We start from the raw sequence: 15,170 nt of genomic DNA on the forward strand, positions 1-15,170 counted from the left end.
AAAGGAAAATTGTACAATCAAATTGAACATATATGGCCAGCCTAGGACTTTTTCATTGGGGTGTATTCATTTTTGCAACATGGTCTTGAAATAATTTGTTAGGAAAAATGCTTTTTTGTGTGAAAATTAATAAATCTTGGTTGCTCTCAATGGCCTGCATTTGTTGGAGTATTTTGTAGTATAGTGTCCCATAGAAAATGTTGATTCTGAAAGGAAAGGTTTCTGAAAATCTTTTGGGGTGTACTCATTTATGCTGAGCACTGTATATACATTTCTTCTTGGATGTGGAGTTGGTTTTCCCCCACAGGCCCGGCTGCCTTATACCACCACTCTTTCTTTGAGTGTATTCAAAGCACTTTTACATTAAGATCCAAGGTCCTGATGAAGCAGGGTGTCCCGCAAAATGCGTCAACCTTTCAGAGCTAATCTCAAGGCCATATGAACAATGACTTTGAATGGTTAACTTGCACACATGGTTTTAAACTTTTTTTTTAAATATTTGTTTGTTATATACCTAAAGTGTTAATATTTTATATAATTATATTGTCTGTCTGTAGTATACCTGCAGAGGTATACACAAACTCACTCTTTTCTGTACCCCCTGTATATACTGTGAAAAGGGTAAAACTATCCTAAACGCCCGCTCCTACACACAAAATATGCTGTCCCACACAGATCAGCCCTTGCTGCAGCCTTTCAATTTATGATCTACCAAAAGGTAACATTGTTGGTCTAAAGTTGTGTTCTGCCGGCAGGGAAGGGGGCAAGGAGAGCCTTCCTGCCCCTTAGAGCACAATGATTACTGCTAGAGGCTAGCAGTATTCGCACTTACAAAAGCTGAAAGGTTGGTAATATTCAAGTCGATTGATGGATCAACTTGGGTACAATCAGACTGCCCATAGATGGATCAAATCTCAGTTGGTCTCTCGAATTTTGATCCATAAATGGTTTGCTTAAAGTGTTGTTAAACCCAAGACCCTGATTCATTCATTATATCTGGTCTCCCACAGTACACAAAAAATGGAAAAGCAATAATTTTTGTAAATGTAATCTGCTAAATACCTTTTCTCAGCAGTATATAGCAGTCTTGTGACTTCTATCAGTGCCTGGTTAAAGCTTGTAGGAATAGTTTTCATTCCCTCATGAATGTCCTATAAGGATGCATGACCCCTGACTCTGTCTGGAAAGTGCCGATTGGCCCTGTGCTGATCACATGCACTCTCCCAAGAAAAAAAAAAAGCTCTCTAGCAATACACACCAAACTGAGCATGTGCAGCTTGTCCCCAAGCTCTGTATTATCAGGAAATGATAAGGAGACATGGAAGAAGGGGAGGATTAGAGGGGACGGGATCAAACAGCCTTTTTATACAATACAGAGGAATAACCCCTTTGGATCCTCGGTGAGTATAAAAAGCATGCTTTACTCCTTATACAGACTGATTTTACTGTTGTGGGTTTAGTAGCACTTTAAGCGAGTGATTGCTGGGAGAGTAGAGACTGAGGAAATGCTTCCTCCTTCTTTCAGCAGACTGATGACATCATTGTCCAAAATGATTCTCTAGGGCCTAGGCACAGTCAATTGAGTGAAGCTCAAGGGCTGCTTTTTAATGATAAAAGCATTATAGTGTATACGCTGTAGATTGAGATATGTCCGGAATGTGTTCATGCAGACTTGTAAAGCTAGTTATAGGTCTGCTTTAACGGTTCATTAAGCATCTGTATTTTTTCCCACTTCTGTAATTCCTGGCTTCTGCTACACCCTGTTGCAGTAACAAGCGTGGAGAATTTTGCGATTAAACTTTGTTTCTTTATTTTTTATCTAGCTGCATCTCCTCATGCTGAAAGTAAAGGCCCTAACAGCACAATGTGAACAGTGGCAGAATAAGACACCAGACAGTAAGTATTTCTAGGATAAGTAGTTAGCATATGTGGCCATGTTGGAGCAATAGGAAACAAAAAGCCCCACATCTAAAGCCCAAAAATCAGTATTGTCTTCATAAAACAGAAGGAATAACATAGCATTTCTTCCAACACAAATCCAACAAATGGGTTTATTCCTCATACTTAGAGTGGGAAGAGCCATGAAAGACTGAATTAATGACTGTAGAAATATAAGCTGTGTCTACCTCTTATGAAAGCAAATTCAAGCTTGTACTTCTTTAATTTTTGAATAGAGACGTTCCTGTATCTTTATGTTGAAGCCTTTGTTCTTCAGGGCAACTTTTATTGAAGTTGCATGAAAAATTACTTCTGACTAAGGCCCCTTTCACACTTGTGCGACTTACCGCGACTTTTGCCGTGACTTTTGACTGGGCTTGAATGTCCTTGGCCTCAAAATCGTGCCAAAGTAGTGCAGGGACTACTTTGAAGTCGGTGCGACTTCAAGTCGCACTGTTATGAATGGGGCTCATTGAAAATAATGGAAAACGACTTGTCATGCGATTTTGCGGTCCAAAATCGCGGGACAAGTCGCACTAGTGTGAAAGGGGCCTAAATGTTCCAGTACTGCCTCAGATGTACAGTACTTACTAAAAATATATAAAATATTTGCCTAAAATAATGTCTGCTCCCACTACTTACCTCCCTAATTTTTTAAAGTAGATCTAAACCCTAACTGGATGAAACTTAATTTACTTAAGCACTCTACTTACATTTTTTTCAAATAAAATACTGTTTCTACCTAATTTTACATCCTTTTTGCATCTCAGGTCTGCTGATCTTCTGCAGCCTTTTTTGCCACTTTCTGTCTACACGCACTTGCTCCAGTAGCAGCTACAATTCATTGCTCTAGTCCAGCTTCTTGATTGTGACATGGGTGGTTCATACCTGCGCAATATGCGTCAGCATAACCACTTGAAGCGATTCTATTGCAAGATCATTCATTAAACTAGCGGTCTCCAAACTTTCTAAACAACTGGCCAGTTTACTGTCCTTCAGACTTTAGGGGGGGAGGGGGGTGGAATGTGGCCACTGGAAGTAGAAATTGTCCTGGTGTCAGAGGTAGTAAACAATGCAAATTTGGTATTAGGTGGAGGAATATAGTACCTAATCATTGGTGTCAGTGGGAGGAATAGTGCCCCATCATTAATTTCAGTGGGAGGAATAGTACCCCATCATTAATTTCAGTGGGAGGAATAGTACCCCATCATTAATTTCAGTGGGAGGAATAGTACCCCATCATTAATGTCAGCAGGAGGAATAGTTCCCCATCCTTGGTGTCAGTGGGAGGGATAGTGCCCCATCCTTGGTGTCAGTGGGATGAATAGTGCCCCATCCTTGGTGTCAGTGGGATGAATATTGCCCCATCCTTGGTGTCAGTGGGATGAATATTGCCCCATCCTTGGTGTCAGTGGGATGAATATTGCCCCATCCTTGGTGTCAGTAGGAAGAATAGTGCCCCATCCTTGGTGTCAGTAGGAAGAATAGTGCCCCATCCTTGGTGTCAGTGGCAAGAATAGTGCCCCATCCTTGTTTTCGGTGGGAAGAATCGTGCCCCATCCTTGGTGTCAGTGGGAAGAACAGTGCCCCATCATCGGTGTCAGTGGGAGGAATAGTGCTCCATCATTGGTGTCAGTAGGAAGAATAGTGCCCCATTATTGGTGTCCGTGGAAAGAATAATACCCCATCATCGTTTTCAGTGGGAAGAACAGTGTCCCATCATTGTTGTCAGTGGGAAGAACAGTGTCCCATCATTGTTGTCAGTGGGGAGAATAGTGCCCCATTGTTGGTGTCAGTGGGGAGAATAGTGCCCCATCATTGGTGTCAGTGGGGAGAATAGTGCCCCGTCATTGGTGTCCGTGGAAGGAAAAGTGCCCCAAGGGCCAGATAAAGGCAAGCAAAGGGCCACATCTAAACAATTATTACCTGTAATTATCTCACTTGTATAGACATCCTAAAGGGCTGAGTCTGCTGTTGAGCGCTGCCATCCTGGATTTGATGTCAGCAGCCCAAGTGCACTCAAAGCTATCACTCAAGTAACAATCTATAGCAGGAATAGGCAGCCTTGGTACTCCAGCTGTGGTGAAACTACAAATCCCAACATGCCTCTGCTTATAGGAGTCCTTCTTGTGGCTGTTAAGTGTCTTGCAATGCCTTATAAAATTTGTAATTCCACGATAGCTGAAGTGCCAAGGTTGCCTGTCCCTACTCTATAGTATCCTCTTCCTTTGCTGTTTTGGAGGACAACCATATAAATTAAAATATATACCTGGCTATTGTTAGGGCTTTTTTTCAAGCTCATAAGCGTATGCTAATACACTGGAAAGATCCTCTCCTTCCTACCGATTGGCAATGACTAAATTGGCATACAGGATATCTGTTGATGGAGAAGAATATATATTTGCATTAAGGAGCCTCCTCTAAGTTTTAAAAAAAATGGGGGCAGTGGCTGGATAACCCAGGCTTAACCACTATTGAAATGGTCAGAGATAGATAGACTTCTGCTCTATGTTGAGGATACACTTGATGTGTTCTATTGGAGTTTACACCTTCTCTTACGCACCTGGTGGGCCCATTTGTGACTCTTTTCCCTTTGTTTCAGTCTATTGCCACTGACAATGTACACATGCCATGATATTGTTCTCTGCTCTTTCTCTGCTCTTTCCTAGTTCTCCTCCTATGTATCTCATTGCACCTTCAGTGTCACCTACAACTTCATATCCTCCTCAAAGGGATTTCCAGTCACTACTTACCAACCAGCCAGCAACCAGCCAAATTAACCTGTCTAACAGTATGCGTTAAAAACAGGGGTTTAGTTGCACACATTTGCAAATAGATGCGTAAGCTGCAGGCCGCGACAAGGCACCCTGATATCTGCAGTCCCTAACTCTACAGAAAGAAACTCTAAGAGTCTCCACAGTGAGAGCACATGCATTCTGATGAGATAGATGGAGGACAGGTGACTGGAGGGTGCCCACCCCTCCTTTAAAGGCACAGGGTCACACTGAACACCCAGCACATAGCACAATGGCAGCAAAGGTGACAGTGCGTTGCCTGACCAATATAAACGTTATACGATATTGCAAAAAGTGGTCACCTCCCCCACCTATAACTGGTCTTAATAGTAAGGAGCACTGGAAGGGCAAACGCAGATCAAAGAAGCAAAGCGATTTCCAGTCACTACTTACCAACCAGCCAGTCATATCCTCCTCTCCTTTTACTCCTTCCATTTGGGGTATCCCAAGGCTCTGTCCTGCTGTCTGTCTGTGTGTTCTATTCTCTCTACACCTCTTACCTAGGCTAGTTTTATAACCTCTCACAGCTTCCATGCCACCTCTATGCCAATGACACCCAATCTGTCTCTCTACTCTTAAAGTGATTGTAAAGGCAGAAGGTTTTTTTTTTTTTTTTTTTTATCTTAACACATTCTATAGGATAAAAAGCCTTCTGTGTACAGAGCCTCCCTAAATTTTACCCGAGCCCCATCTAGATCCAGCGATGTTCTACGAGTGCCTCCGCTGCACGGGACTCCCCTCCGAATTGGCTGTGACAGCAATGCGGCACCATTGGCTCCCGCTGCTGTCAATCAAAGCCAGTCAGCCAATGAGGATAGATAGGGGGAGGGTCCAGGCGGCTGCTCCATGTCTGAATGGACACAGGGAGCTGCAGCTCGGCTCGGGTGATCCCATAACCAGCTGCTTGCTGTGGGGGTACTCAATAGGAGGGAGGGGCCAGGGGCACCGAAGAGAGATACCTGAGAATAGGAGGGTTAGGGCTACTCTGTGCAAATCCACTGCACAGGGCAGGTAAGTATAACGTGTTTATTTTTATTTATTTTTTTAAAACAAGACTTTAGTATCACTTTAGGCTTACCAGTAACAGAGATGGCCCATGCCTCCATCTAAAACTGGCCTTCACAGCAAGGAGCACATGGAAGTGCAAACGCATGAAAGACAAAACCAGAGAAAATTCCCAGATCAACTCACCAACCAGTCTGCTTACAAACTGACTGTCCAACAGTATGCATTAAAAACAAGGGTTTAGTTAGCATGCATTTGCAAACACATGCGTAATCTGCAAGGCCTCTTCATGGCACCCTGTATTTCTTGCAGTCCTAACCCTTCTAAATTTATGAGAGTCTCCACACTGGGAGCACATGCATTATAATGGATATATTGGGGGCAGGTGAGCCTGGAGGTAGCCCAGTCCTCGTTAAAGGCACAGGGGCACACAGCACAATGGCAACAAAGGTGTTCAGTGTGTCCCCCTCACCAATATTTACACCAGTAACAAAGAGATGACCTTGCCCCCATCTATAACTGGCCTTTACAGCAAGGAGCACATGGAAGGACAAACGCATGAAAGTCCAAACCTGAGAAAATCCCCAGCTAAACTCACCAACCAGTCTGCTTACCAACCAAATTAACCTGTCCAACAGTATTTGTTAAAAACAGGGGTTTAGTTAGCACACATTTGCAAACGCATGCGTGAGCTGCAAGGCCCCCCTCACGGTACCCTGTATTTCTTGCAGTCCTAACCCTTCTAAATTTATGAGAGTCTCCATAGTGGGAGCACATGCATTCTAATAGATAGATATGGGGCAGGTTAGCCTGGAGGTTGCCCAGTCCTCCTTAAAGGGATATGTGCTGGGTGTCCAAAATGCCCCTGCACCTCTAATTTGGTGACATATCAATATGGATATTGCACCACTTCCTCAAACTCAACCTGTCTAAAACTGAGCCTACCCCTCTTAACTTTACCATCGAGATCCATAGTAAAACTATACAGTGCATTGCGAAAGTATTCGGCCCCCTTGAACTTTTCGACCTTTTTCCACATTTCAGGCTTCAAACATAAAGATAGAAAACTGTAATTTATTTTGAAGAATCAACAACAAGTGGGACACAATCATGAAGTGGAACGAAATTTATTGGATATTTCAAACTTTTTTTAACAAATAAAAAAATGAAAAATTGGGCATGCAAAGTTATTCAGCCCCCTTAAGTTAATACTTTGTAGCGCCACCTTTTGCTGCGATTACAGCTGTAAGTCGCTTGGGGTATGTCTCTATCAGTTTTGCACATCGAGAGACTAAAATTTTTGCCCATTCCTCCTTGCAAAACAGCTCGAGCTCAGTGAGGTTGGATGGAGAGCGTTTGTGAACAGCAGTTTTCAGTTCTTTCCACAGATTCTCGATTGGATTCAGGTCTGGACTTTGACTTGGCCATTCTAACACCTGGATATGTTGATTTGTGAACCATTCCATTGTAGATTTTGCTTTATGTTTTGAATCATTGTCTTGTTGGAAGAAAAATCTCCATCCCAGTCTCAGGTCTTTTGCAGACTCCATCAGGTTTTCTTCCAGAATGGTCCTGTATTTGGCTCCATCCATCTTCCCATCAATTTTAACCATCTTCCCTGTCCCTGCTGAAGAAAAGCAGGCCCAAACCATGATGCTGCCACCACCATGTTTGACAGTGGGGATGGTGTGTTCAGGGTTATGAGCTGTGTTGCTTTTACGCCAAACATAACGTTTTGCATTGTTGCCAAAAAGTTTGATTTTGGTTTCATCTGACCAGAGCACCTTCTTCCACATGTTTGGTGTGTCTCCCAGGTGGCTTGTGGCAAACTTTAAACAACACTTTTTATGGATATCTTTAAGAAATGGCTTTCTTCTTGCCACTCTTCAGATATGTGCAGTATACGACTGATTGTTGTCCTATGGACAGAGTCTCCCACCTCAGCTGTAGATCTCTGCAGTTCATCCAGAGTGATCATGGGCCTCTTGGCTGCATCTCTGATCAGTCTTTTCCTTGTATGAGCTGAAAGTTTAGAGGGACGGCCAGGTCTTCGTAGATTTGCAGTGGTCTGATACTCCTTCCATTTCAATATTATCGCTTGCACAGTGCTCCTTGGGATGTTTAAAGCTTGGGAAATCTTTGTGTATCCAAATCCAGCTTTAAACTTCTCCACAACAGTATCTCGGACCTGCCTGGTGTGTTCCTTGTTCTTCATGATGCTCTCTGCGCTTTAAACGGACCTCTGAGTCTATCACAGTGCAGGTGCATTTATACAGAGACTTGATTACACACAGGTGGATTCTATTTATCATCATTAGTCATTTAGGTCAACATTGGATCATTCAGAGATCCTCACTGAACTTCTGGAGAGAGTTTGCTGCACTGAAAGTAAAGGGGCTGAATAATTTTGCACGCCCAATTTTTCAGTTTTTTATTTGTTAACAAAGTTTGAAATATCCAATAAATTTCGTTTCACTTCATGATTGTGTCCCACTTGTTGATTCTTCACAAAAAATTACAGTTTTTTATATCTTTATGTTTGAAGCCTGAAATGTGGCAAAAGGTCAAAAAGTTCAACGGGGCTGAATACTTTCGCAATGCACTGTATGTCCCTCCACGCATGCCAGGGTGTTGAGTGTAATCCTAGATTCAAATATTTATTTCTCTGTCGCTCATTGACAGACATAGTCCTCTTGATTAATATCAAATTGGGTTATGCTGCCCTCTACAGGAGTAGGACTAGGCAGAAAGAAAAACGTTCTGGCCACACCTTAGGGGCAGTCCCAGAGGGTATATCCTCTTCCTGTCTGCTACAGGAAATCAGTTTTTTTCTGTCTAGTCAGGAGTAAGGACCTTAGTTCCTTGCTGGGATCTTTGGTCCTGGCAAGATTTTTTAGAAATTTTTTTTCTTTTTTTAGGCAGCTTTTGTCTCTCTAGTTGTTCCTGTGAGATCTTCAAGCAAATTATGCCGGATCTGGGCGACGGGCTGGATGTTGAGATCCAGTGGTCACCCCAGCCGGCCTACGAGCATGCGCAGGCCATAGCTCCGCGCTGGGTCGGCCGCGACACATTCAAGTAAGTATGCTGGAGCCGGGCGACGGGCTGGATGTTGAGATCCAGTGGTCACCCCGGTTCAGCCTACGAGCGCGTGCAGACCATAGCTCCGCGCTGGGTCGGCCGCGACATAGTCCCATTGGACGGGGACTGACCCTGCGAGTTAAACGTCTCGCTTGGACGCCAAGAACCAGCAGAGTCACGCCGTCCGTATTTGTCGACAGCCCCCCACCTCGGTGGAGAGGGTACTGTGAAGAGAGGGTGCCCGTCAGTTCCGGTATGGTGAGTAAATGTTCCCCCTTCCCCCCTGTGGGGTTTTTGGGATACGGGCCCCTCTGTGTATGGTCGGATCCTTTTCTGACATTAAGGTTCCCCGTTTAGCCTATAACATGTTCACATATCTCCTGTGATAGTGTGATCTGGTTTGGGAGCTGACACTCCAGCAGGCTTGGTTTGGGAGCTAACACTCTAAAGCAACCTTGGTTTGGGAGCTGACACTCTAGCAACCTTGGTTTAGGAGCTGACACTCCAGCAGGCTTGGTTTGGGAGCTGACACTTCAGCAGCCTTGGTTTCTCCAGCAGATTGATCCAAGGAAGCCTGGTTCGATTTACTATAGTAAACATATAAAGCATCCAGAGCAAAGGAGGTTATAGCCTACCTCAGACTGTAGCTATCGCCATGCTCCCGCAGGCCGACAGGCCGCCATCAGCCTTTCCAGAGCCGTTCACAGGCCGCTGCACTGGAGGAGCCACGCTAGATCGGCAGTCTGCCGCCATTTTGTTGTAGACCGCACGTCTGCATTGCCTACACAGGCCGGCCGCAGGTCACGCAGGCTGCCATTTTTTCGTAGCCTATTGTCTCCTGCATGGAGGCGGCCATGTTTGATGTGCCCAGCCGACCTCGAGGAGTAGCTGGGAACGCCGGAAGGCGTGCACAGGGGGCGGAGCCACTTCCTTTCACCCGGGAAACCTAGTACAGGACTTCCCAGTCTGCATAGGACAACGCTGACAGCAGTTTGATAGGAAACTTCTCTGCATCAGGTGGTGAGCCCTTGGGGTCTCTCTCTCTCTCTGTGGGGGTACAAAGCAGGTATCTGCTCAGGGGCTTTAGTCCCTGGAAGAGTTCAGGATTACCGATAAATGTATTGGAACTAAGAGCGATCAGACTTTGTCTGATTCATTGGACCGAGCAGCTCCGGGGCAGCCCGGTGCGGATCCAGTCGGACAATGCCACAGCAGTGGCTTATGTCAATCATCAAGGGGGCACCAGGAGTGTCCTGGCGGCCATAGAAGTGGCCAGCATTTTTCGTTGAGCGGAACGATTGTTCCAGCTCTCTCTGCGGTATTCTTTCCGGGGGTGAATTGGCAGGCAGATTATCTCAGCCGTCAGATTCTGGATCAAGGGGAATGATCTCTTTATCCAGAGGTATTCCACCAACTGTGCCTCCGTTGGGGCACCCCGAATGGGATCTGTTGGCATCTCGGCTCAACAGGAAAGTGCGGAGGTTTGTGGCTCGCTCCCACGATCCTCTAGCAGACGCCGCAGACACGCTGATCGCCCCGTGGGGGCAGTATCAGCTACTGTATGCCTTTCCTCCTCTCAAGTTGCTGCCGAAGCTTCTTCGCAGGATAGAGGTGGAGAGAATCCCAGTTACCCTGGTAGTTCCGGACGGGCCTAGTCGGGCCTGGCACGCCTACCTGGTCAGGCAGGTCGCAGACGTTCCTTGGCGACTTCCTCTCAGGGAGGATCTGCTGTCGCAGGGACCGATCTTCCATCCTGCTTTACGATCGCTGGCTTAACGACTTGGCGGTTGAGAGCCAGGTGCTGAAGGACAAGAGATTGTCAGCTTCAGTTATTCCTACTCTAATTAAAGCGAGGAAAGTGACTTCCAGAAAGATCTATCATCGCACATGGAAGTCTTATATCGCGTGGTGTGAATCTCTTGGGTTTCCTCCACGTTCTTATTCGGTGAACCGAATCTTGGCTTTTCTGCAACAGGGGGTTGAGCAGAAGCTGGCCTTGAGTGCTATCAAGGGTCAGGTTTCAGCATTAGCAATCTTCTTTCAGAAGCTTTTGGCTACTCATTCCTTGGTGCGGAATTTCTTTCAGGGGGTGCGACACCTGGCTCCGCCAGTGCGTGCGCCTTTACCACCCTGGGATCTTAATTTGGTGTTGTCGGTTCTTCAGAAACCTCCTTTTAAAAATATCAGGGAGATTCCCTTGCTTACTTTATCCCAGAAGGTGGCCTTCTTGGTGGCTATCACTTCTGCACGCAGGGTGTCAGAACTGGCTGCATTATCCTGTTGTTCCCCATATCTGGTGGTTCAGAGGGATAAGGTTGTTCTTCGTCCGAAACCATCCTTCCTTCCTAAGGTGGTTTCAGAGTTTAATTTAAATAAGGACATTGTATTGTCTTCCCTGTGTCCTAAGCCCAGTCATCCTCGAGAATTCGCGTTGCATTCCTTGGATGTAGTTCGGGTGATCAGGGTATATTTGAATACTACGGATTCATTTCATAATACGGATTCACTGTTTGTGATCACGGATGGCCCTAAGAAGGGGTTGCGTGTTTCTGTCGCGACCATCTCTAGATGGATCAGACAGGCGGTGGTATAGGCTTATTCTATTTAAGGGTCGGGATCCCCCGTTCCCTGTTAAGGCGCACTCTACTCGGGCGCTTAGTGCTTCCTGGGCCTTCCGCCATCAGGCGTCAGTGGTTCAGGTTTTTAAGGCGACTACTTGGTCGTCGGTTCATACCTTTACAAGATTGTATAAGGTTGATGTGATGGCATCGTCAGATGCCTCCTTTGGCCGCAAGGTTCCTGCAGGCCACTGTTTGAGGAGACTGTTGGTCTACCTCGAGGGTTTGTTGGGTAGGTCTCATCTGTTTGCTCGATGAGTCCCTTGATACTTCTGGTTGGCTCCGGTTGGGCCTTCTGAATTTTGATTCTGTTCCCACCCCTCATTTGTGGCAGTGCTTTTGATATTAATCAAGAGGACTACGTCTGTCAATGAGCGACAGAGAAAAATGGATTTTTGTAAGATCTTACCGTAAAATCCTTTTCTCTTAGCTCATTGACAGACGTAGTACCCGCCCCTCTACTTTTGAGTTGGGTTGGGTTAAAGTCTCTGACACTGCTTTGTGACATAACTGATTTCCTGTAGCAGACAGGAAGAGGATATACCCTCTGGGACTGCCCCTAAGGTGTGGCCAGAACGTTTTTCTTTCTGCCTAGTCCTACTCCTGTAGAGGGCAGCATAACCCAATTTGATATTAATCAAGAGGACTACGTCTGTCAATGAGCTAAGAGAAAAGGATTTTACAGTAAGATCTTACAAAAATCAATTTTTTTGGGCCCCACATCCAATCACTGACTAAATATTGCTGTCCTGAAGAATATGCTAACCCAACATTTCATATCCTGATGTATGCCTGCTGTACAACGTGCTTGTATGAAAAATTATCATGTTTAATGCTCGGTTCACACATCTGCAATGGCAGACATCGCATGTGATTCGGAGTGCACTGCTCTGAAAATCACATGCCATGTCTGTGCGATGCGAATTCAGCCATACAGATTGTATGGCTGAATCGCATCTGATTCGGACTGAACACGCACAGGACCTTTTTTGGGTCCGCAGCAGAATCGGATTGCATGGTGGTTCACACCAATGCGATCTGATTCATGTCCAAATGTCAGATTGCACTGTCAACTTTGAATTGACACCCCCAGCGATTCGCATATGGCAGTGTGATCTGCCTGTGCTGGGAATGCGATGCGGGAACCCGCAGTAGATTGGCAGGGTTCCCGCATCGCATCAGTGTGAACCGGCCCTAACTTTGTATTTCTTCCCTTGTGTGAAAACCCTGGTGTTCCTGCATGAAAGCCCTGTGTAGTCAGTTCGCTGGCTGTGCTGAGATCTTTGCCTGCTCTCCTCCAATGGTTACACTTGTGCTGACATGATCTCCCCTTGCACAGCCATTCACTGGAAACTTCAGTGTCCTGCTGTTTCTCCTCCCATAGCTCTCTGAGCTTCTTATGCAGCTGAGAACAGAGAGTATGTGATCACTTAAAAAAAAAAAAAAGGTATTTATGATGTTTTTTTAAATATACAGTATATATACACAAATGTTTGGAAATGTATTTCTATTTTAAGTTGAATGGGTTGTTTTACAAGGTCAGGGTTCACATATACTTTAACTTTTATAACATTTCTAATACTGTGTTCCTTCTTAACTAATGATACCACAAAACAACTAATCCACTACCTGCTTATTTCCTACCTCAACTATTGCAACTCTCTTCTCACAGGTCTACATCTACACAGACTATTCCCCCTTCAGTCTATTATGAATTCCACTATACTAACTGATCTGGGGCTGCCATCCCACTCTTTCAATCCCCCCCACTGGCTTCCATTAGCCTAACGTATAAAATTCAAAATACTAACTATAACATACAAAACCATCCACAACTCTGCCTCCAACTACATCACCAATATCCTCTGGAAATACCACCCAAATCATCCACTTAGCTCCTCCCAAGACCTCTTGTTCTTTAAAGTGGTTGTAAACCCTCTCTTGGAACTTGTACCTATAGGTAAGCCTTTAATAAGGCTTACCTATAGGTATTTTAAATATCTCCTAAACTTGCACCGATTAGGAGATATTTACTTTTAATGCAGCCGATGACGTCATCGAAGCATACGCTCTGAAGGAACGGCCAGCCATGGCGTTCCTTCAGAGCCCTGTGCCGTGAAACAGCGGCTCCCGCGTGCATGCGTGGGAGTGATGTAATCGCGCCTCCGGCCAATCATATGGCCGGAGGACGCGAACCTTGAAGCAGGACAGCCGAACATGTCGGCCGTCCTGTCGCTGAGCGGGCGGCACTGCAGGGGCTTCGTTCTAAATTAAGTATTTCATTTTCATAATGAGCTAGTATGCGATGCATACTAGCTCATTATGCCTTTGCCTTACAGGGTTTTTTTTTTTTTTGGGGAGGGATTACTTCCTCTTTAACTCCCTCATCTCCTCTTCCAATGCTCACCTCCAGGACTTCCAATCTGTCTGTTTATCTCCTACTCTGTCCACCTTTAGGAGAGCCCTGAAAACTCATCTCTGCAGGGAAGGTTACCCTGTCCCCAGCTAAAAACTGTACTTTAACCTTCTCCAACAGCTCAGCTCTTATAGCGATCACCTTTTGTATCACTTGCCCCTCCTTTTTAGATTGTAGGCTCTATGAGCAGAGCCTTCCTATTCCTCTTCTATTGAATTGTATTGTTACTGTTCTGTCTCTTTATTTTGTAGAGCGCTGCACAAACTGTTGGCGCTTTATAAATTCTGTTTAATATCAGTAATATTTAGTTAGGTAACTTTCTGGAGGTATTAAATTATGGGTGAGGTGAAACCTTCTGTTTTTAACTCTCTGCTGTTGGAGTATGCTATGACTTTTCAGTTATTGGTGGCATTAGTCAGGTTTACGTTTTGAAAGTTTGTCCTACTGTACATTCTTTTGATTAAAATAAAACTAATTAAAAAAAAAATGGAAATTTCACCCTTCAACAAAGACACCTTTAGAAATGGTAAAAAGTGATTGCAAAGTCTCCTTTTTTTTTTTTTTTATATTAATAACAAACATATAATACTTACCTCCTCTGTGCAGTTGGTTTTGCACAGGGCAGCCTGGATTCTCCTCTTCTCGGGTCTCTCATTGCTGCTCCTAGCCCCTCCCTCCTATCGAGTGCCCCCTATAGCAAGCAGCTTGCTATGGGGGCACCCGAGCTGAGCTGCAGCTCCGTGTGTCCATTCAGAGATGGAGCTGACGCTCAGACCCATCCCCTTTCTCTTCCGATTGGCTAACTGTTTTTAATTGACAGCTGCAGGAGCCAATGGCACTGCTGCTGTGTCTAAGCCAATCCGAAGGGAGAGTCTTGGATGGACAAAGGACTCGTAGACATCGCTGGATAGAAATGGGGCTCAAGTAAGCATTTAGGGGGTTGCTGCGCACAAAAGGCTTTTTATCTTAATGCATTAGGATGAAAAAAACCTTCTGCCTTTACAACTCCTTTAAGGCCTCATGCACACAGGACATTTTTGCAGCTGCTTTTAGGGGCATCTGGCATTTTTTTTTTTTTACTGCCTCTGAACTCTCCTCCATGTTAGCCTATGTGTACATGCACACATAAACATTTACAGGAGTTTGGAGGCATAAGCGCTTAGAGGCAGTAAAAAAAGACGACTGCCTTGGCGCCCTGGAGCAGAGGCTCTTTGGCTGTAATAACACAAAACACCTATAAACACGATTAAAAGCATGTTACAGCATTTCCAGGCATTTTTACATTTTATAGGATAGTGTAAATTAAAGGGAGTATTTTTT

At 44.9% G+C, this 15,170-nt stretch overlaps 1 protein-coding gene across 1 annotated transcript in view; it reads left to right on the plus strand.

Moving 5' to 3' along the window:
- CENPK (centromere protein K) overlaps positions 1-15,170 on the plus strand; it is a 153,125-nt gene that overhangs the window by 41,518 nt on the left and 96,437 nt on the right. Inside the window, exon 5 of the mRNA XM_082269108.1 lies at positions 1,824-1,896. Within this exon, the coding sequence (XP_082125234.1) occupies positions 1,824-1,896 (73 nt within the window). The remainder of the gene's footprint in view (positions 1-1,823; positions 1,897-15,170) is intronic.

The sequence above is a fragment of the Pelophylax lessonae genome, assembly GCF_965119305.1.
Source record: "Pelophylax lessonae genome assembly, chromosome: 1".
In the NCBI taxonomy this organism is placed as follows: domain Eukaryota; kingdom Metazoa; phylum Chordata; class Amphibia; order Anura; family Ranidae; genus Pelophylax; species Pelophylax lessonae.